The sequence below is a fragment of the Sinocyclocheilus anshuiensis genome, unplaced genomic scaffold (assembly GCF_001515605.1).
Source record: "Sinocyclocheilus anshuiensis isolate Anshui unplaced genomic scaffold, SAMN03320099.WGS_v1.1 scaffold58, whole genome shotgun sequence".
Lineage (NCBI taxonomy): Eukaryota > Metazoa > Chordata > Actinopteri > Cypriniformes > Cyprinidae > Sinocyclocheilus > Sinocyclocheilus anshuiensis.
In genome coordinates, this window is record NW_015547688.1 from 1,917,470 (window position 1) to 1,942,229 (window position 24,760).

A 24,760-nucleotide genomic window follows, 5' to 3' on the forward strand; every position below is an offset into this window, starting at 1 on the left:
CGAGGCCACAGGAGGGCGCAATGAGCAAAATAATGCAGCACATTTAAATTGTCAACGCAAGGAAGTAACTCTATAAAAACGTGCATAACGTCTAAATTAACTCATAAAAATCAAATATAATTTCGTAAATTGCATAAACAATTAAGAACAAAACAGCATAATCAATTTATGCATTGCTTAATCTAAAGAGCTGAAGAGCCATTCACACAGACTGCATTTAAAAACATATGAGACGCAGTGAAAAGGGTTTTAAATTAGACTAATATTCATTCTTTATTCACAACATCCTCATCACAGGCAGGCACAACACTAATTTCAGCATGTGTTCGTGTGTGCTGTCTGCGTCACTCATAGCACGTGCCTATATCATGCACTATATCGAACATCTTTTCTATCGTTATCGAAGAAGGTGTACCGTCGATAAATATCGATACCGTTTTATCGCCCAGGCCTACAGTGGATCACATTAAGATACTGTATCCCACAGTGCAACACACAGCTTGACTCATTTCATCCAATAGCCCAAAGTTTTTACACAAAGTTAAAAAAATATATATATATTCAGGGTAAAAAAAATAAAAATTCATTCATAATTGGGTGCCACTAGCAGAGTTCAATGTAATGAGGTCCTGTGACTGGTGCATACTTCTGTTAGAAATGTTTGTGGCATAATAATACATGCTTCACATTCTGCATACTACACTATACTTTTAAATAGTGCGTGTACTAATACTTTAACATTCTGAACATAGTACAGCATTCAGATAAGACAAAAAAACAAAACTTTTACTTTATAAACCCTGTCATGGTGGATAAACACAGTCTTACTTGGCGAGCGGCCGTGGAAGTAATTATAGTATTGTGAGACATATGTGAGGATGCTGAGTCTGTCTGGGACAGGCAAAGCCACCATGTCCTCTGCATCCAGAAGAGCTGGGATTCCCAGATGATCTTCAGCCACACAGAACGCCTGCAGCACATCACAGGACACAAATCAGCCATTAAGTTCACAGCTACAACACCACATAATGGGGGGATGAATCCATACAGAAAACAACAATCTGACGACCAAAACGACGAAAGACAAGTACCCTGCGTTTATAACAACCATTGAACATGCTCATTCAAGATGACCTCATACGATTGTTTCAGGCCGCAGATATCATGCTGTGGAAACCATTTTCTAGGGGAAAGGCACTTGGCCAATTAACTGCAAACACAGACAAGGCACAAAAGAGGTAGACGTCAGAAATAGAATAGGCCAGTAAGCAGCACGATCTGGCACATCAAGACGGCCCGGGAAGGGAGCGCATAATGAATAGCACATTTCCTGTGCGCGCAGCAGCCTGGGAATGGGGACAGGAGAGGGGGATACCAGGGCATTGTTTAGGCCTGACCTGGATACACTCATTAAATTTTACAGGACAGCTGAGGAAGGGGCGGCATATCCTCCATGATGCAGCTGCAACTTCCTGCTTCTCTTCTGTGTTACAGCACTGAGGGGCTGATAGTATGAAATAAACATTTTAGGTAAATACTGGCTGGGTTTAAACAGCACACTGGTGGAAGTATTGGTATTTAAATGCACCATATTCTTTGGTGTTTAAATGCACAGATGAACTAACATTTGTAAACACAGTAGTAGAACAGAGGTAAGTTAATCCTGACAGAGAGGTGCCTGACTGTCACCCTTCTTTATAATACATTAACTGGACAGAATCCACACGGCTCGGGTTCAAACTACAGCTGACTGCGGTCTATAGAAGTGGTGAGGGTTTGTAATAGATCTCAGAGTGTGTGGCTTATAATCTACAGTCACCGAGGAAGCAACATGAGGAAGAGCTCATCATTAGGAAAAAAAGGCCCAATTGTGTCTTTCTCACCACCTCATTCTCATAGAAGCACTTCCTGACAGGGATGAAAAATAATCACTGGACGGACAGCATCCATATCCTCAAACGCAAATTAAATCTTACATGTAAAGCTTACACTATCAGAATGAAAATTGTTGGTTCAAACAATTAAATTAGGTTAACAATTTAAAAATACAAACATTTATACACACCAAGGTACCAAATATTCTCTCAGCAATCTGAAATCTACCACTCTAGAAATGTTCATAACATAAACTGAAACTTACAAATTGCCTGTGAACAATAAATAAATCAAATGATCAAAGCATAAGTGTGGAATCCATAAAAAGAATAAATAGATCCTAATCGATTTAGACTGTGTAGTAATTACTCACCGGAAAAAAAATAAAAAAATAAACTGAAACCTGAAAAAATAAAATTGGATGGTTTAGGACAATATTCTTCCCCCTTACCCAAGTTCACAGAGTACAAGCTTGAAACATTAGACGTTTCACTGCAAGGTAATGTTTGCAGAAACTAAAGGATATCTTTGTGCCAAAAGCTATGGCTGGAAGACTTGACCCATAAATAGGCTCTTTTACTGAGCAACAAGTCTCATCCATTTAAGAACTCTGTAAACATTAGATCACATGCATTTCACAAGCTGTGAGAAGAGAGTCTTAAGTGCTCTTATTCATGTCATTATGCGAGAAACAACGTATAAGTACATAAGGCTGGGTTACAAACAAACATCCAGCCAACTTGTCAAAAACAAAACGAACAACAAAAAATCAATAGTGCATTATCACGGGACTGTAGCAAACACACATCTGCACAGGATACAGCTAAAACTAACTGCAAAACACGCAAGCTATGGGTCACCCTGCATCAGGTCTGTCGTAATTTCCTATGATCAAGGCCAAACAGAATAACTTACCAAGTGGTTGTTGTAATACACATTGTCTTTGGAGAGAGACTCAAAGTTTCTGAAAGAAAACAAGGACATGAGTCACCAGACAGATAGAAACCTTGAGAAGTGTTACAATACAATGCTGATGCTAAAGTAAGCTGATGAAAGTTTAATAATAATAATAATAATAATAATAATAATAATAAGTTTTTAAAGGTCACAAAACCTACAATATTAACATTTTACACAAGTAGTAGGCCTAAAGAAAAATAACATTTGAGGCTGAGAATGAATAAATAGTGAGCGTATACTGTGACCCAACATGCCCATAGACTGTGGTCAAGACTTTGGGTTAAATATGTAAATGTTACGTCATTTGAATGAATAAAGGAAAGAATAAAACTTGGGTCACAAATTTTCCACTAATTTTTGTCTCTACTAGTTCATTCAAAATAGTCCTGTAATGAGGCATACAAATATTCCATGTAGTATCTATAAAGTCAAAAAAGCTGCATACATAAAATCACTTGAATATTGTTAGATGGAAGTAGTATATAACGGAAGAGTATGTCACGTTGCAGGATGTAAACTACCCATGAATCTGCTGGCCTACTTCCATTGCAGTATAATGAATTACAGTGGCTTTAGAAACAATTCAGCTACAGTATATTTAAAAACTAACATTCACACTTAATGTTACTCATCTGTAAACAAATCATTTTAAAGCCTAGGACTAGAACTAACTTGTCCTTGCCATTTTGGAGCTGGTTTCTAGGGGATTGTGATTTAATGGATGCATTTAAAGGGGTCATATGATGCGATTTCATTTTTTCCTTTCTCTTTGGAGTGTTACAAGCTCTTGGTGAATAAAGAAGGTCTGTAAAGTTGCAAAGACTAAAGTCTCAAATCCAAAGAGATATTCTTTATAAAAGTTAAGAGTTAGCCACACCTACCTAAAACGGCTCGTTCGAACACGCCCCCACATATCTACGTCACGATGTGGGAAGATTTGCATAACGCCGCCCAAATGTTCACGCAAAGAAAGAAGGCGTAACTTTTATTCTCGCTGTAGTATTGTTACCGCCGCCGCCATGTCCTGAAGACGCTGTGTGCTCGTTGTGAAAGCGAAACTACTTTGTTTGGTCTTCCAAAAGAGGACGATATCCGTTTCGTCATGAAAAATCGAGCGTTTCAGAAAGGCGGGGCATAGAGAAACAATAATGTACAGTGTGTGGAAAATAATGCGGTTTTTTAACTTTAAACTGCATCATTACACCAAATACACAAAATAATGTTCTTTTTAGCAGCATCATATGACCCCTTTAATGAAAGCCGGTTCATTTCTGTGTATGCTTTATAAAAATAAGTCCTTAAACTGCAACAAAAGCACATTCATTTGTTCAAGTACATTGTTTATAAGGTACTTCATAACAAGAATGACCCATATTTTCATGACACAGGCAGTGTACATGTGTAATATGTTTATGATGAAACCACAGGGGGCTGCAGAGGATGTTTACAACCATCAGCATAAATCAGTTCAAATTGTTGTTGCATGAATATGAATGTTTACAATGGTCTCTTAACAAGGTCAGACTGTCCACCTCATTTGCATAGGCGAATACAGACCCTGGGAGAGAGAGAGAAAAAAAAACCTTTAACATTCAGCCTGTTGTTTTACTTTAACAATAATAAAACAGATATATATTCCTTTAAATGGTCTAAACTTTACATAATAAACATATCTACAATTAACAGCAGTTTCTTTCATTTACTCAATTATAGTCTCTGTGTTACATAAAAAGTAACTAAGAAAAGTAATTAGTTACTTTTTTATGGAGTAACGCAATATTGTAATGCATTACTTTTTAAAGTAACTTTCCCCAACACTGCTCATAGACTGTTCTGATCAAACAAACCTGCTTAATCTCAAGACAAGATGCCCTTAAACTCAAGAGGACCCTGTTGCCCAGAGGAGGGCACTCTTACTCCACACTGGCTCAGAGAACTAAAGACTAATGCAATTTCAGGCTCTTCAACACCAGCTTTGGTCACACAAACATTGCATGAAGCTGATTTTTCTGCTGATTCCACAGGAAATTCCCTAATTGAGAACTTTTACATTCATTTGACATGAAGCAGGCACTCTGTCCATATTTTCAGATATACCAGCGGTGTCCTGCATTTCACAAGTTCTCAGGGGTTGCAGTTCTGAACAAACATTTCCCAGGATTATCTGAAATGGATTTAAACAGATAGTCCACTCAAAAATATAAATTCTGCATCATTAATCAAACAGTTTCAGGTCCCATATTTTATGTCCATACTATGGAAGTCAATGGGACCCAAACCCTGTTTGGCAACCAGCATTCTTCAAAATATCTTCTTCTGTGTTCCACTGAAAAAATAAGTCAGTCATACAGGTTTGGAACAACATGAGGGTAAATGACGACAGAATATTCATTTTATGGTTGAATGGTCCCCTTAGGTAGCAAATTTTCTTGAAAAACATGTAAATGTTAAGCATGAAACATGAAATTAAAAAGTGATTTCCAAAAGCATGCAATAATTACAGTATATGAACAAATGTTCAGCACAACTAGCATCTATTGTGGAAAAAAGTACATATGTAAAGTGTGTTGCAATCTTTAAAAAGCACCTTTTGTCAAAAAAGGCAGTCATTTTTCAGCCGTCCCTATTGTGTTTATGGAGGGCTTGTGGCAGCTTGCAGACATCCTGTGTTTTCATGCAGGGTAACAGGATAGCTGATAGAGGAGCTGGCCATCGATGAGATCACCACGAGCTACCTCTTTTAGCTCCTCTTGTTCACTAGCTGTCAGTCCAATAACATTTGAGAAAACTAGCTTTGGAAATGTCCACTGTAGGCATAAAGTGAAGCAAGCAACATCAAAAAAGTTTTCAAATTTGTTTTAAAGGCTGTATATAAATTGTTGCTTATAATAATTAAAGAAAACATTTAAAATTAAGAAAAGAGTATACATTTAACTTCACATTTGTCTGTATAATAAAAAAAGTATTATTATGAGTTGATATGGACCCTTTTCAAAGATTGAGATGACGTTTTTCCACAGATATTTTTTTTAAACATTTAAAACATTTATTACACTATAGGATGTGTTATATTAGACTGGCATTAAATTACATAAAAATGAACACTGCTGGGTGTTTTTAACACAACTGCTGAGGGAATGACGGCAAATTTGACATCTTTCTCTCTTCTGAGCAAAGTAATCGGTCTCGTTTTTTTCCCCTTGTATGTTAAGCCATAGAAACACTATCATGATTATTTTTATTTTATTTTTTGCTATTAGGGTAAATGGGAACACACAATTTAAAAAAAAAACATTTGTTGTAGTTTCTGTTCATCCACCATAGAAGTTTACCCAACTACGATGACTTCTACTTCTGATAATCCCGGAAATTTGAAAAGGGTCCATTGGTTTCACAGATAAGACATGACATTGTGACAATCTAAGAAGCAAAAAAAATTGTGTGAAGAAATGTGTGTTTCGCTGCTCTCAGTCACATTGTTTAACCTCATTGCTTGTGTAATTGTGCATAATAATAAATAATAAACTGAATGGGATTTCTAATGTGTTCTGTGTGATTCTGAGGTAATGTATAATGGCTGCATCTGTTTCAGTCTCTGTCCAGGCCTGTGGCAGATACCTGTGTCTTCATCTGCTTCTCTCTGCTGGCCTTGGCCACAGTGCTGTGGATCTCTGCCTCATAGTCCCTGGCCTTCGCCCTCAGTTTGGCAATGCTACAGCAGCGGAAGTCCTCTGGACTGGGCTCCTCTGACCCCTCCTGATCTCTCGGCCGCTGATGCATGTCGCTTACGGGGCTGTGGATAGCTGATGAGGACGGTTTGGACCAAGTGGGGCTTCCTTTCTGGTGTTTGCTGTCCCAGCCTGGGCTGCTGCTGCTGTGGAGCTCTGGAGCTGTGCTTCTGCTGGACGAATCTACCTGTCTGTCGTCACTGTCGCGCCGGCCGCACTGCTCTCCTGCCTGGCTCTGGAGCTTCATCTGTCTGCGCATTTTAGCCCTGCGGTTTTGGAACCACACCTATGGGAATAAAGGGAAAAAATACTGTTTTTGTTTTTGTTTTGTATTGTGTGTTAGATTCAATTCTGCAAATTTTCACAGTATTAGTATTGATATTGGTCTCGTTATTCTGTTTGCTTCTCAAGTAGATTTTTCGTATCTTAAGAATTGTTAGTGGAAAAAATATGAAAATGACTTGTTTAAAAAATCTTTTGGAAAATCAAAACTCATGAAGAAAATCTGAATAGTTTTTTCCTTATTACAGTTTTGCTTCTCAAGCAGATTTTTCTTTTTCAAAGTTTTTTTTTTTTTTGTAGAAATTATATAAAAAATAACTCAGAAAATCATTAGGAAAATCAAAATTCATTAAGAAAATCTAAATAGTTTTTTCCTCTTTCCAATTGTTCTTGTAAAGTAGATTTCATATATTTTTACTAAAACAAATATTTGATATATATATATATATATATATATATATGAAAATCATTAAAAAAATGTAAATTCATTGAGAAAATGTATTTATTATTATTAAGTAGATTTCTCTTATTTTAAGAATTTTTAGCAGAAAAAAATGACTTTTAACTCATTTAAATTAACTCATTAAGAAAATCTAAATAGTTTTTTTGTTCTTTTTTCAGATTTGCTTCTCAAGAGTTCTCTTCTTTAGTATTTTAGTAGAAAAATATACATAGAAATGACTCATTAAGAGAACCAGAGATTAAGAAAATCATTAGGAAAATGCTGATTTAAAAAAAAATTCTTAGTTTTTTTTTTTGCTTTGTCTCTCAAATAAATTTATTTTAGTTAAAAAAAACAGAAAAAAAGAAAAAAAAAATTATGATGTCACTACAGCATTTCCTCACTGAAAATGTTAGGGACAAAACAGCACTTTAAAGAAGAACAATGCTGCAAATTTTGAAAAAATTAAAATACAAAGAAAAAAATAATGATAGTAATAATCTTAGCAATGGTTCAGAGAAATATTTAGTAAATATTCATATTATTTTGTGCATCACAACAGTCAAAGAGAGCAAGGCAACGGCAACCTGCACTCTGGCCTCTATCAGGTCCAGTCTGAGGGCCAGGGCTTCTCTCATGAAGACGTCTGGGTAGTGGGTGCTCTCGAAGGCCTTCTCCAGCTCTTCCAGCTGCCAGCTGCTGTAGTTGGCCCGAGCTCGCCGCTGCTTCACTGGCCGGGGTTCATCTGGAAGCCACATCGCAGCCACCAATTAGACAATTGCCAGAGGCTGACAAGGAACTAATGGCTCTAGATTGGATAATTAGCGCAGCGTTCATTAAGCCCTCTTCAGCAGAGCCGGATAATTGATTGTTAGTTACGAGTTGCTAGCCAATCCTTCGTAAACATTTTGAATCCTATTAAATACTGTAAAATCAGGATGGACAATTATGAGAGAATATGATTCACAAATGGCCTCTCTTCATGAACGCTACACATATGTATTATTAAGAGCAAATCACCTAAATAAATATCCAACACTCAGAGCTATCTCACCAGTCAAGCTTTTTGCCATACAACACATTATATAAGAGAGCAATCTTATCTCGAAGGTTTTATTTACACGGCTTTACTGAATACATGATTCTTATTAGCCAGTCATTAAATTATATAACTGATTGTTGTCATAGGCAATCAGTTTCTTAAATGTCTCTCGTATCACTATGTGGCCTCTTTCTTCACACATAATAAAGTGATTTCAACGCAAGATAAATATTTCATGTCCATATATTATTTTTTTTAGTAAGTAGTAAGTATATAATAAATAATCAATATGAGGGTGATAAAAGATCAGAGCAGCTGAGTCTTAAGCCATCTTCAAGAAACTGCTAAGGACACATCTCTTCCATCTACACTTGACCCTCTAACACTAGCACTCTGTATTCTATTTCTATTCTATCTACTTGCTTTCTTTTATTCATTATAAAAAACCTGACCCTCTAACAACAACAATCTCTATTCTATTTCTATTCTATCTACTTGTTTATTTTTATTTATTTAAAACATAATAACTTGACCCTCTAACACTAGCACTCTGTATTCTATTTCTATTCTATCTACTTGTTTATTTTTATTTATTTAAAACATAATAACTTGACCCTCTAACACTAGCACTCTGTATTCTATTTCTATTCTATCTACTTGTTTATTTTTATTTATTTAAAACATAATAACTTGACCCTCTAACACTAACTCTATTCTATCTACTTTTCTTTTTACTTATTAAAAAAACTTGACCCTCTAACACTAGCACTCTCTATTCTTTTTCTATTCTAATTGTTTTATTTTATTTATTTATTCTATAATAAAACTTGACCCTCTAACACTACCACTATCTATTTCTATTATTTTTCTATTCTATCTACTTGCTTTTTTATTCATTATAAAAACATTTGACCTTCTAACACGAACAATCTCTATTCTATTATATCTAGTTGTTTACTTTTATTTATTTAAAGAAATAATCTGAGCCTCTAACACTAACAATCTCTATTCTATTTCTATTATATCTAGTTGTTTACTTTTATTTATTTAAAGAAATAATCTGAGCCTCTAACACTAACAATCTCTATTCTATTTCTATTATATCTAGTTGTTTACTTTTATTTATTTAAAGAAATAATCTGAGCCTCTAACACTAACAATCTCTATTCTATTTCTATTATATCTAGTTGTTTACTTTTATTTATTTAAAGAAATAATCTGAGCCTCTAACACTAACAATCTCTATTCTATTTCTATTATATCTAGTTGTTTACTTTTATTTATTTAAAGAAATAATCTGAGCCTCTAACACTAACAATCTCTATTCTATTTCTATTATATCTAGTTGTTTACTTTTATTTATTTAAAGAAATAATCTGAGCCTCTAACACTAACAATCTCTATTCTATTTCTATTATATCTAGTTGTTTACTTTTATTTATTTAAAGAAATAATCTGAGCCTCTAACACTAACAATCTCTATTCTATTTCTATTATATCTAGTTGTTTACTTTATTTATTTAAATAAATAATTTGAGCCTCATGCTATATCTAGTTGTTTACTTTATTCATTTAAAGAAATAATTTGAGCCTCTAACACTAACTCTATTCTATCTACTTGTTTTCTTTTTATTTATTAAAAAACTTGACCCTCTAACACTAGCACTCTCTATTCCTTTTCTATTCTATCTACTGTAATTGTTTTCTTTTATTTATTTCTTATATAAAAAACTTGACCCTCTAACACTAGCACCTTCTATTCTTTTTATGTTCTATCTACTTGCTTTTCTAATTCATTATAAAAAACTTGACCCTCTAACACTAACAATCTATATTCTATTTCTATTTTATCTACTTGTTTTCTTTTATTGAAAAAAATACATCTTGAGCCTCTAACACTAACATTCTCTAAAGTCTTTTCAATCTACTTGTTTATTTTTATTTATTATTAAAAAAAAATAATAACTTGAGTAACACTAACTCTCTCTCTATTCTATCCACTTTAAAAAAAGAAAGAAAATTAATGCAGCATTCATTACGCCCTCTAATTGATAATCGATTGTTAGTTATGAGCCAATCAAAAATAAATAAATAAATAAATCCTTGCTACATGTACTGCGTTAGACTAACCAGGACTTGTCACAGCGCTTACAATCTTTTGTCTTTTGTTGGTATAATTGCTTCTATTGCCCTCATTTATAAGTCGCTTTGGACAAAAATGTCTGCTAAATGATAAAACGTTTTTTTTGTGATAAAAGTTCTCCTTTTACTCTTCACATGAAAATAAAAATATAATTTAAACCAAATAAATAAATGAAAGATGGCATATAAGATGTTATATGTAAGATGGGCTCACCGATATTCTCAGCATGTTGTCCTGTGGACTGAGCGGCCAATAGCAGAGCCTGTTTGCAGGGCTTGGGCTGCAGGTAACTGCGCAGGAGCTCGTAGCTGAGCAGAGGCCCGGGGATGAAGATCTGCGGTGAGGTCAACCTGCTGGGAAACGCCGGGAAGAAGTGCGCAGCCGAAGAGTGAAAGACTGCAGAAGACAGAGGAGACACCAAATGCCCAGTGCCAAACATGGCCCAAGTTCAGCAAGGTCCAGAAAGAGCTCCAGAAATAGACGCATGCACGTGATGAACAGTCTCTTCAGGTGTTGAAGTGCTACAGAAGAACAAACTAGAGATCCAGCTCCAAGAGAACTTCTTAGCAGATCCAGAGTCACTAAAACTTTTCTCACCTGAGTCAGGTGTGAGTCCCACCCTCTCCGAGTCACATGACTCACCTATGACCACTAATCCTAGTAAAACAGGGCCGGGTTTGAAGGGAATCACCCAATCATAGGGGACCGTTGATTCCATGCTTCATTTAAGAGAGGCTTCTTACAGCATCACTCTTCAGCAGACGTCCAACGGTGACACCTAATGCCTCCTAATCCACACCTCGGCTACTCTGAAAGAGTAAATGAGTAATATCCCACCACTTCCATTCGGGGAGGAGTACTGTATATGGACAGGCCTGTCATTCTGAAGTATTCCATAGACAAGTTCAGGCACTCTTCAGCTTCTGTGTTCACTTATTAATATGACAAAGCAGACATGTGGAATCGGAGTGTGGCGAGAAAATGGGGAAAAGCACCGTTCCTGAGCTGCAAATGTACAACTGCCAGAGAGACCTGTTTGTCGCTCTCACCCTGCTGTCGGCGTACAAGGGTTAGATCTTAAAACACGGTGATATTAAATCATTAAGGGAGAATCAAAAGGTTCACAGCTGAGAAACGTTCAGTAAGAAAACCCAATACAAACAGAGCTTTAGTTGAAACCTGCAGAGAGCGCAAACAAACAGCCTCTGTTTGCACAGTAAACACATCACACTAATTGGCCCACATAATTGACATTCATTTACAAGCCCATTTGCAGCATTTGGGTGTTTGTATGACATCCATTTGCGATACAACATGACTAAATGGAAAAATCCTTCAGGAAAGGCTTTGATGAGTTTTCATAATCAACATGCTTCTCTTTGGCGAAAGCATCTGAAATGGAGAATGTGTGGCATCAACTGGGAATTCTGCTGTCAGATTAAAACCCGACGCCTTTGTTCCAAAAGACGTCCAAGCCTGTTATCTCACTCAAAGCCTTCTGCACATTAGGAATAAGATCACCTGTCCAAACAAGGTGTATTGTTCAGTCCTGAGCTAAGGACACAGTTCACTAACAATGGTTTTGGGTCATGGATCTCTGGTCTTTGAAAACAGATCACTTTCCCAACTAAGACCAAATTGTACTTAGAGAGGAATGCCACACTATTCACTACAGCACGTCAAACAGGTTGAGGGAATTCTGAGTGAGAAATTATGCACTTTTCATGTAGACACTTAGTGCTCTGTTAAATGAATAGTTCACCCAAAATTGATTCTGTCATTTACTCACCCTCATATTTTTTCAAGACGACTTCTTTTCTGTGGAGCACCAAAGAAAAAAAAAAAAAATTCTGAAGAATACCACCTTTTCTGTATAATAGTTCATGTGAATTAAGGGTGTCAAGTTCCAAAATGGATAAAGCATTATGAAAGTGGTTCATATGACTTAAGTGTTCATTTGAGAAATAGAGATGTCATGAATGAATCATATTTCCAAATTAATCGACCATCTAATTCATTCATTCGCATATCAGGCTGATCTAAATCTTAAAGACTGGAATATGCTACATGTTTTTTTCAAATCTGAACATATTTTAAAGCACTATGCATCATACACTTGCCGACTTTGGAAATGGTTACAGATTAAAAAACGAAATGACTTGAGGATCACACACTACCAGACTTTCAAGTGGTTTTAAACTCTTTACTTTACTAAGAAACTCGTGACAAATGAGTGTTCTAAAAACAGTGTGTTCTAAAATAGGCTCAAAATAGCAAACGTTTGATGTCCTCTGACTTGATGGATTCATAGCATGACAGGGTATATACAGGAATCATGGAGTTAAATTTAATACCTTTTAAGACCTTTTTTAAGACTCTTTCCATACATTTTAAGACCTCATCGCCACTCCAAGTTTTAACCGGTTACATCTGTGACACTTTAACTTACATTTACTATATACTGTTTGTAAGATAGCACAACTAAACAGTCTTACTTTGTGATAACTCCTTATCAATGCAACATAATTCAGAAGTGGGGAACGAAGCACAAGAGAATTAATTGAGTGACTAACCAATGCAACTCAAGAAACAAGAACTAGACCAATAAACAAAACAACTGACCAAACTTATTGAGGAGGGAAAATCAAGCTCTCCGAGCTAACAGGACCAGAAGTTCACGCAGTATATTCAAAAGATGTATTTGTAACATCAACTCTTATAACTGTCTGCAAACCATAGTTGTTTTGTGGAAGTCTTCTCATGACAAACATCTGACTGATCAGACAGTTTACCTGTGATTACGGAGTGCTTGATTTGATACAGACTTGACAGAGTGTCAGTAGTACTGCAACTGATCAAGTCTGAATGATCACTGAAGGTAAAATAATGATCACAACTATTACATCATTTTAATTAAGCATCCCAAGCCCATGCTGGTAAAAAAAAACAGCCCAAAGTAGCGCAATTGTGTCCCAAATATAAAAATGTCATTTCCATCCCTAAAATACATATTTTACAGTCAATGTTATGCACATTTATCATAAACACAGCTCAAATGCTTCCTACTAGTGTGGCCCAAAACATTTAGCACAGTTTTATTACAGGTAGAATGCAAAATGTCTCAGTACAAGCATTTCAACCAAATGTAATTTATGCAATATTTCTCAAACTTTCGCCGTGGGATTACACCGTTGTCGCTTGCGAAATCAAAATGACGGCGCCGTGGGTGAAAGTTTACAGATTAAGGGGCGGTAATATTATAATGAGATCCCTTTGCCACGTCACCAAGGGAGCAAAATCTGACGCACTCGTTTTCTCAGACGCTTGCAGAAAAAGGCTTACCAAAACAAAGTTACTAGGTTAATCTTTTTCACGTTTCCTTGGCTGGTAGATGCAATAGGCGATAGGTCAATTGCATTAATCTGAAAGAAGAAAGTCATATACACTTAGGATGGCTTAAGGGTGAGTAAATCATGGGGTAATTTTCATTTTTGGGTGAACTATTGGGCGAACTAAGTTCAACTCATTGACACAATAATACAGTTGTAATGTAGTAGTTAACAGTTCACTGGAAAGAAAAATGATCAGTGAAAAATTGCTAAATTGTTGATCTGTTCATAACACACAGCAATCATATGACTTCAGAAGACACAAAATTTGGTAAACGAGTCAAATGGACTTCTTTTATGATACTTTCCTAGTACTTAAGTGTCTTTTTGGAATCTTGAAAGCTCCAGACCGACCAGATCTCCAGAATGATCAGCAAATTACTAGAATAATCTACAATGTCCTACAGAAGAAAAAAAGGGCAGAAATATGAGGGTGAGTAAAAGACAGTGGTGTATAAAGAAGCCATACTCAAGTAAAAGTACAGATATCTTACCAGAAAATGACTTTGGTAGAAGTTGAAGTCACCGTTTGGAATATTACTTACTCTTAAAGTATGTGATACTTTGTACTTAAGTACGAAAAGTATTTTTTAAATCTTAAACGTACTTAAGTTTTGAAAGTAAAAGTACAAGTAAATGCAAAATTGAAAAGAATCAAATAAATAAATGTTCATACACAGCTTGAGTAGCAAGATTGTGTTCAGTTTTAACTCTTTCTTCCATTTTGTATGTAAATAATGCTTCTTATTCTTACCATTCTAGTTTAATGTATCTCAGAGGGGACATGGATGAATTTAACCTGCAGTTACAGGTGCATAAATAGGCGTAATGTTTTGTTTTTAACATAAAACGTTGAATACTGACATTTGAAATAAGCTGATTCATTCAATATGTAAACACCAGCGTCCATTGCTCAGAGCATAGACGCAAAACAGTGCTGTGTGATCTTTGTTTGGAACTATTTTCGTTGGCAAAATTGAGCAAAAACAAGCAATATTATGTCTAAAATGTAAGTCACTTATTGCTTTACTGAATATAAAATGATTATTAAATGTGTTATCATGCTAATATCTGCAGAAAAACGGTATTCTTTGTGTGATATAGATAAAAGTTAACGTCAGATCGCACATCGTTAAAACAACACATACCATATTATTGCAGATGATATACTGTATATCGCACACCCCAGAATCGAAAATGAATCAAACCCGGTTGTGCGCGCACTTGTTTGCACATGAGCAAAGGTGTTTTTAGAATGCAACGAAGTATTATTACTTCGTTACATTACACCACTGGTAAAAGATGACAGAATTGTAATAGTTGGTGAACTCAGAATCACTGGTCGTAACACAATAGCACACAAAAAAAGAGGCTAGTGGATGATTGATAACTTGAAATAACAGAAATTCTTCCTGTTTTAGACATTCATACTGAAAGCAGACAGCGAACATCTGCATCCCTATTGTTGACGGATAAGCGAAGAGTTGTCATGACCTCTCGGAGAACAAAACACAGGTGTGAATTAATTCCCAAGAACATTTCATCTCATAATCATCTTCATCCACCCTCTATCCGCTAATCAGATCAAACTGCAGAGAGACTCAAGAGCTGTCACCAGCATCAGCGCTAACCGCTAATCCCGCGCTAACTTTGATCAGATCCAGACATCCACGGTACACAGCTGTGCCGATCTTGGCTGAGTGAGTCACTGACTTTAAGGCCACAACAGCAGTGAAGGACAAAAACTCTTCAGGCAGCTGTCAAAACATTGAGGGATCTAAGTTCTACCTGCTTTCCTCATACTTTCAGAATGGTAATTGCTTGTATATACTTTTCTACCAACAATCTGGCAGGGCTCAAATACATCTGGAGATATAGAAATACCTCTTTTATCTGAAGCTTGGGGCATCCTGGGGTTACATTCTTAAGGGCGCAGTGGAGAAAGTTCATGAAACACACATCACAGGCTTTGAACCTACAACTTTCCAATTGCCAGTCCAGATCTAGGCCTACATAAAAAGTGTATGTGAAGACAAAAAAAAAAAAAAGATTTCAGAGCCATTTCCAGTTAACTGAAGGAGGCATTAGGGCAACAATGGCAGCAGATCTTGCAGGCCTGTATTGATCTTTTAGATTCACACTTGTTCGAGACTGTGTGCCGTCATTTGAATACACAGGGGCTTAACAACATTACCAACAGCTCAAAGTGCTTCGGGGCTTCAGTGAAGACATGCACGAGTGAATTTTCTTTGAATCAGAGAGAGGAATCAAGACAAGAGCGTGAAAATTCCATTGGGGGTGAAGTTGCTAATATCAGTAGTTTTAATACGGAATCCTAATTAAAGTAAATCAATGAAATATAAAATGGGAAATAGACTGCCTAAATGAGTCGTCCAACATCATCAAACAATAAACAGAGAATACTATTTGATAGGCTTAATTCAAGATGCAATTTCCCATTTCAAATGTTCTTAGTGTGGCATAGGTTCTCTTGAATGAGATATTTCTGACACTGGATCATAATTTTGAGGGGTTCATTGCCTCTGCAGCAACAGGAAATGATTCCTGCATTAATATGTGGCCATTGAATGCAGACTTGCATTCAATGCAGAGCAAGAAAGGTAACTCACTAAAGAAAGCACCAATACTAGCCATACTCTGTTATTTGCACATTATCCCTAAAATGAAGTGGATATAAGCATGGCTTTCAACTGGTTTTCCTTCAGGACCCAGATTTTACTTTGAATGTGGCAACCATGTTACCAGAATTGTAAATTTAAAAAAAATATATATTATACTTAAAGGGTTAGTTCACCGAAAAATTTAAATTAGGCTGCGTTTTACTCACCCCCGAGGCATCCTAGGTGTTATGTCCAATATGACTTTGGCAGCTACATTAAAGCTACATTAAAGTGATTATTACGATTATTACGTTTTGAATATGGATATTTTTCTTACAAAAACGCATCGATTTGCTACAGGAGGCCTTTGTTCACCCCCCGGAGCCGTGTGAGACACTTTTTTTTTTTATGGATGGGCGAATTTAATTTAAGTTCTTTTGGACTGAAGCAATGCAACACCCGCTGAGTGGCATTAAACAGCTTTAAAGATCAAAGACAATTTTTAATATAACTCCAACTGGATTCGTCTGAAAGAAGAAACTCATATACACCTAGGATGCCTCGTGGGTGAGTAAAACACAAGCTAATTTTCATTTTTGGGTGAACTAACCCTTTAAGTTAATAATTAATAATACACTCTAAAAAATGCTGGGTTAAAAAGTTTTGACCCAGAAAGTTTTGAGTTTCTGGGTCAAAACAACCCAATAGCTGGGTTTGTCCCTTTTTAACCCAGCGCTGGGTTATATTTAACCCAGCATTTTTTAGAGTGTATGTACATACTGTTTTTCTTTTTCTCTTTTTATTTATTTATTTTTAATTGATACTTTTATTTGGTAAGGATGCCTTAAATTGATTTAAAATTTAATTTATTATGTTTAAAAATATTTCTATTTCAAATAAATTCTGTTCTTGAAAATTTCTGTTCAAAAGAAACTGTATTGCAGTTACACAATTCATTACCATCTTCACCTATTTTGAACTTTGATAATTTAAGTTTTTCTTGAGCAGCAAATCAGCATATTAGAATGATTTCTGAAGACTGTATTGCAGTTACACAATTCATTACCATCTTCACCTATTTTGAACTTTGATAATTTAAGTTTTTCGTGAGCAGCAAATCAGCATATTAGAATGATTTCTGAAGGACCATGTGACACTGAAGTCTGGAGTAATGATGCTGAAAATCCAGCTTTGCATCACAGGAATAAATAAAAATGTAAAATATAATAACATAGAACATTTTTTTAATTACAATTTAAATTGTATTTAAAAATTTTAAATTGTAATAATATTTCACAACATTACTGTTTTCAAGTGTATTTTGAGATAAACTAAACAGCAGTCGTAAAAAAAAAAAAAAATCTTCATATATACACACACATAAATACATATATGAAACATCCTCAAGTCATTCCACAGTCTCTGATATCAGCTCTGAAGCGATCAAATTCTCCTGAGGATATGCCAGCACAGGCTTTAAGAACAATGCATAATAACATTAATACACACTGGAGTGACACTTAAGAATACACAACACCTGAAATACAGTACTAAACATGATGGATGACTGGCCATGAGTCATGGGAAAATGCCTTAATTTTCAGACAAAACAGTTGTTGCACTCTTACAAGTGCAATTGAAATGAAGATCCATTATTTGAGTCACTAAGGTTATAACAGGATTCTCTCCATTTCCTTTCATTAAAACATGCTTTACAGATACTAGTCAGGCTTCTGGTCAATGGTCATTACATGGCTTCATGGTCTGGTTATTATGCCAACCAAAATGTAATCTTTCCCATTCAAACAAAAATGGTGCAATTCTCAACAAAAGTGATATATAGGTAAGGATATTTCAGTCATCTTTAGTATCTCTCAGGCAGTGAGCTGATTGCTTTAGTCCTGGATCACTGGCAATGGGATAAACCTGAGAGCCCAGGCTGCTTTTCATGTCAAAACCTTCAAGGAGAGCGGCTGCGATCCAAAAGCAATCACACTTTACACTTCAAAGTGCAAGGGAAAAGGGAGGCGAGAGCCAGTCTACATTTTTTTCCACGGTAGCCAGGCACAACTCATGCGTGGAGGAAGAGGAGATGATCTAAGCGAAGGAGCTGTTGAGGAACACAGAGCCGACAGGTGTGCACAGGCAGGTAGCGGCACATCTCTTTCCCTCCCAAAGGTGAGACATACGCAGTGCTTTACTGTGGCTCTTTCCATTTATCTGTGGTCACCTGCTGGTACTTGTGGATATTTGCTACCCTTACGAAAATTATCAGGGCAATTAATCACAGTTAAAAGAGTTACTGATACAACAACAAAAGTTTGGAAATTTGGTGCAGTTGCCCCCAAAACGTATTTGGACTGAACTGGGTGAAGTTAGAAAGCAAAGAAAAGTGAAGTGAGTTTGTGGTCTAATTCAATAGCTGCGTTTCCATCCACCTATTTTTATGCGCATTTTGGAATATCGCATAAAAGAAATGCTGGATGGAAACGCCAAGATGCGCATAAATTCTAAAAATGCGCATTAAAAAAACCTATGTGCACATTTGAGTAGGATAAACTTTTTATCCGATAAGAAAAAATGAGCATAACCTACGATGTAAACATAGACCTGTTTACACCTGGTCTCTCCATGAGTTTTTTCTGATCGGATAGCTATCCGATCGTGAAAAGACCAGGTGTAAATGCCCTCCGAAACGCATTCGAGACGGATATAAATCCGATCGCTCAAACCACTTCAGGAGGTGGTCTGGGCCGCAATCCAGACGAAACTCGACAAGTGTAAATGCATCTGGTTGTTGAAACCACATATGTAAATTTTACTCCTCCCAAAATGTTAAACTTATAAAAAAATGGTTTAAACTTAGGCTTCATGTCTCCTAATATTCCTGAATTTTTGTAGAATAATGTCAATTTTTATTTTTTTTTCATGCTTTTTCACTGCTACTAAAAATGTACACAATCTTCAGTCCAAGCTTCACAAATCAGACCAATCGGATTTTCATTGTATGAAAGTCTCCAAAAATATCCTTAATTAAAATTGCTTATAGTGCATTTAAAAATTGTAAATAAAGATTATTTGAATATGTTTTACAAGAAAATACTATTTTAGTCTTTCTACTTTAAAATTTCACATTTGTGACCCTGGAGCACAAAACCAGTCTTAAGTCGCTGGGGTATATTTGTAGCAATAGCCAACAATACATTGTATGGGTCAAAATTATCAATTTTTTTTCTGCCAAAAAATCATTAGGATATTAAGTAAAGATCATGTTTCATGAAGATATGTTGTAAATTTCCTACTGTAAATATATCAAAACTTAATTTTTGATTAGTAATATGCATTGCTAAGAACTTTAAAGGCGATTTTCTCAATATTTGGATTTTTTTGCACCCTCAGATTCCAGATTTTCAAATAGTTGTATCTCGGCCAAATATCGTCATATCCTAACAAACCATGCATCAATGGAAAGCTATTCTATTCTATTCTATTCTATTCTATTCTATTCCAGATGATGTATACATCTCAATTTAAAAAATTACGCTTATGACTGGTTTTGTGGTCCAGGGTCACATTTAATTAAATGTTACTTGCCATATCTTTGTATTGTAAATAATTGAATTTACAAGCAATTTTTGAGAGAAAATTGTTTCAACAAATTCTACACAATTTTTCCACAATGTGTCATCCACACCCAAGTGTTTGGCATTGCTTGCCCCATTCATGCCTATCTGCTACAGCAGTGTTTCTCAACCCTGGTCCTGGGCGCCCCCCAGCACTGCACATTTTGTGTGTCTCCCTAATCAAACACACCTGATTCAACTCATTAGCTCATTAGAAGAAACTCCAGGACCTGAAATGGGTGTGTCAGACAAGGGAGACATACAAAATGAGCAGTGTTGGGGGGCGCCCAGGACCAGGGTTGAGAAACACTGTGCTACAGGAACAGAGAACCATCTAACAAAAACTATAAAAAAGTTCAAGACAACATACAGCAGTGCACGGAGCAGTTTTACGGAGCAGCAAGGGCATGCCTCATGAAAAGGTGAGCGGTTATCGATGTGTCAGTGGCTCATCACTCACACCCCACCCATGCTGTCACTCATCTCCGTTCCGCCCCAGCGCGAGCCAGCCTATGAGAACTTGCCTGGGAATCTGACCAAAAGCACAGGCAGTTAAAGCCGATGAAACGCCACTAAAGGAACCCGTGTTATGTGACACCTTCCTGCCGCAATTAAGACTGATCAAGCACATCCAACACAAGACAAATGATGGTGAAAATTGACTACAGCATCTCCAAGGAAATTAGCTAAACGTTAAGTAGTCATAACACTTGAAAAGGCAATTATGACATCTACCCTTTATGCACAAATCACTGTTATCGAAAAAGTTTTGCACAAATTTGCACAAATTAACTGACAATTAACTGACAGCAGGGTGTTTTCTTGTCTAATTTATTATAGTATGTGAAGGTTAAGATGGATGGCAGCAATTTTCTTTGGCACAACAACTCAAAGGAGGCTAATCATATATTTTGCATGATTAGGGTAAAAAAAAAAAAAAAAGGGGGTTAAACCCTTTTTTAAGCGTTAATTGAATTTACAAGCAATTTTTGAGAGAAAATTGTTTCAACAAATTCTACACAATTTTTCCACAATGTGTCATCCACACCCAAGTGTTTGGCATTGCTTGCCCCATTCATGCCTATCTGCTACAGCAGTGTTTCTCAACCCTGGTCCTGGGCGCCCCCCAGCACTGCACATTTTGTGTGTCTCCCTAATCAAACACACCTGATTCAACTCATTAGCTCATTAGAAGAAACTCCAGGACCTGAAATGGGTGTGTCAGACAAGGGAGACATACAAAATGAGCAGTGTTGGGGGGCGCCCAGGACCAGGGTTGAGAAACACTGTGCTACAGGAACAGAGAACCATCTAACAAAAACTATAAAAAAGTTCAAGACAACATACAGCAGTGCACGGAGCAGTTTTACGGAGCAGCAAGGGCATGCCTCATGAAAAGGTGAGCGGTTATCGATGTGTCAGTGGCTCATCACTCACACCCCACCCATGCTGTCACTCATCTCCGTTCCGCCCCAGCGCGAGCCAGCCTATGAGAACTTGCCTGGGAATCTGACCAAAAGCACAGGCAGTTAAAGCCGATGAAACGCCACTAAAGGAACCCGTGTTATGTGACACCTTCCTGCCGCAATTAAGACTGATCAAGCACATCCAACACAAGACAAATGATGGTGAAAATTGACTACAGCATCTCCAAGGAAATTAGCTAAACGTTAAGTAGTCATAACACTTGAAAAGGCAATTATGACATCTACCCTTTATGCACAAATCACTGTTATCGAAAAAGTTTTGCACAAATTTGCACAAATTAACTGACAATTAACTGACAGCAGGGTGTTTTCTTGTCTAATTTATTATAGTATGTGAAGGTTAAGATGGATGGCAGCAATTTTCTTTGGCACAACAACTCAAAGGAGGCTAATCATATATTTTGCATGATTAGGGTAAAAAAAAAAAAAAAAAGGGTGTTAAACCCTTTTTTAAGCGTCAGTGAAAGGAGGTGCTTATCCTTTACAAAATGCTGACTATCAGCTTCTTTTCTGTTTGTTTTCAATAAGGTTTGCTGTTAACAAAAAAAACTAAACAAAATGAAGCCTAAAAAAAACTTTTACTCTGTAAAAGGAGATGTTTTCAGACCAAATGATGGTTTGTGATATATAGCACATAAAGAAAAAAAAAATTGAGGTTGATCAAAAAATATTTTGTCATCGGATAATAGTGATCTGTGTATGTATTTTGTTCAATAAAAGGTTATTTCAGTTTGTTAATGGGAGATTTTTGGGCACTATTTCATGATTTGTATAGTAACAATTGAAAATGGCAGAAAGTGTCCAGCGAAACATTATTAAATAATTAAAATATTAAATAATAATGTCATGAAAGATACACTAATGATGACAAGATTAGTGTCAGTAAGATTTTTTTTTTTTTTTTTTTAAGAAATTAATACTGTTATTCAGCAAGGACACATTCAATTGATCAAAAGTGACATTTATAATGTCAAAAAGACATTTATAATGTTTATAAGATTTTAAATACATTCTGTTGATTACATTTAAAAATTATATTCTAAAATTTAAATAGAAAACACTTATTTTAAAATGTAATAATATTTGACAATATTACTGTTTTTACTATTTTTGATTAAATAAATGCAGCATCTGTGACCATAAGAGACAGTAGTGTACATTTCAAATACCCTTATTTCTCATAACCAATTTTCGGCCAACTGACACGAATCATTAAATCTGAATTCATAGTCTGTTATTATCAAGACATCCCTTCAATCAGAAAAATAAGCCAATATATAATTCAGATGAATCTACTGTATCAGAAGTACCTATTTTACTGCATTTCTATATCTTGACTGTCATTTTTTAATTTTTAAAATGCATTAATGTACTATTTGAGTAATTTAAATATAATGCCACCTTTTCACTATTTTACTGATTTTCATTTGTGCTATAACATCAAATGTTTATATTTATTTCCCTTAATAATAACAATAATCATACTGTACGTGCTACACTCATGAGTCTTCCTGCTTCCTATTTGTGGACCATGTCTGGCAGAGTTCAAAACACAGAAGAGATGAAGATTCACAAAGTCCACTTATGATGACATGTTAAAAGCAGAGCACAGAGCATGAAACTGAACACAGGAAGAAGCTCCTTTCATCAGGCGCTCGCTGAGAGGCTGTCAGTCCTCCAGCCGCCAGTGCGGGCATGTCCACCGATCGCCCTCTACAAAACACAGATAACCCTCTTCCTCAGACCCCAGTGTAACCAGACACCCGCACACTCACTCTCAGCCCTCATGCACTCTTCACACAGGGATCTTTGGTGTCTGTGATTGAACAATTACCGCTACGGTTAATTTAGCCGAGGCTCACCGGCATGCTGGCGCGCTGTTCTCCCTTCTCGTCTCCATACAGATGAAATCAGTGACACTGGACGAGAACAACTTGCACTTTCATGGCAAATAGACTTCCATCACAGCATTCACAGCATAGCTGAGATCTGTTAGGGATACAATGTGAAGAAAAGGGGGCCGAAAAGCTCATGCTCACTCATTTGCAATCATGCAAAGGAAAAAGATCACAGCCTTCCCCTATCCTCCCACGAAAAGAGTTATTTTACAAACAATACCAATCTTGAAGTGTTAAAAAGAGAGAGAGAGAGAGAGAGAGAGAGAGAGAGAGAGACTAAGTAAAACAAAACTAAAAAAACTAGTTAGGAGCATTTCTACAACTCAGTTTTATTATTCAAAGCAGTAGACAAAAATACTTATGACAGGCTTCACTCCCAGCAGACACAAGAATCACTGGAAACATAAAATGCTTTTCAGTATTTGAGGAATAACGTCTAGAAATGTAAACATCAAATGCTGTATCTGAATACAGATCTGAACAGGATCAACAGTGCATGACACTTCTGAGTCAAAGCAAAACTCTGTGTACCAACATGATTGAAACGGACGTCTATGTCGTTGCCTCCACGCGCAAGACCTTCATGGATTCTGTGATCATGGAGCTGGTGTCACTCTGACCGTAGATGCCCACTAAAAACGCCTTATAGAGAAGAATATCAGCGTGTTCTGGGAAAAACAAAACAGAGATAATTCCTGATCTTTAAGCACTATTACCAGAATCTGTGGCATGCTGTCCATTACCACAGAAAACACACACACACACACTTTGTGGAAAAAAATTAAAATAAGAAAATTCAAGCTGCACGTTTCTGCTTAAAGGTGGGGTAAGCGATTTCTGGTAGCCAATGTTGACATTTGAAATCACCAAAACAAACTCCGCCCCACACATACGTACGCAACCCAGGCAACGATTAGTTCTGTGAAACAAAACAAAACCAATGTTACACCGTGTCTACACCGGACGCAAGTGGCGCGGCGCGACAAAATACTATAGAACTCATTATAATCAGTGATGCTGTCTACACCATAGATATATATATACATATCTGTGGTCTACACTGGATGCGGCACGACATGACAAATCCCCGACAGAAAACTGCTGCTGCGTTCTATTCATGACGTATTGACACAAATTTCAAATGATTTTCTACGGTCGCTTTGTCACGTCCAGTGTACTAGACAGACTTTAGTTGTTGCGGCGCAGACACGGTGTTACTCGCCTATCGAGAAGAAACAAAGCAACCTCGGCGTCCGATCGCAGGCCTTCC

The 24,760-nt window shown here is 36.4% G+C and overlaps 1 protein-coding gene and 1 pseudogene across 1 annotated transcript in view; both read right to left on the reverse strand.

Annotated features, from left to right (window-relative positions):
• The window catches only part of LOC107703317 (MICAL-like protein 2), a 14,812-nt gene extending 11,953 nt beyond the window's left edge, over positions 1-2,859 (reverse strand). Inside the window, exons 1-2 of the mRNA XM_016505907.1 lie at positions 2,791-2,859; positions 829-970 (exon numbers count right to left, since the gene is read on the reverse strand). Of these exons, the coding sequence (XP_016361393.1) occupies positions 829-970; positions 2,791-2,859 (211 nt within the window). The remainder of the gene's footprint in view (positions 1-828; positions 971-2,790) is intronic.
• Positions 2,860-5,367: 2,508 nt separating this feature from the next.
• Positions 5,368-11,190, reverse strand: LOC107703318 (visual system homeobox 2-like; annotated as a pseudogene).
• Positions 11,191-24,760: the final 13,570 nt, after the last annotated feature.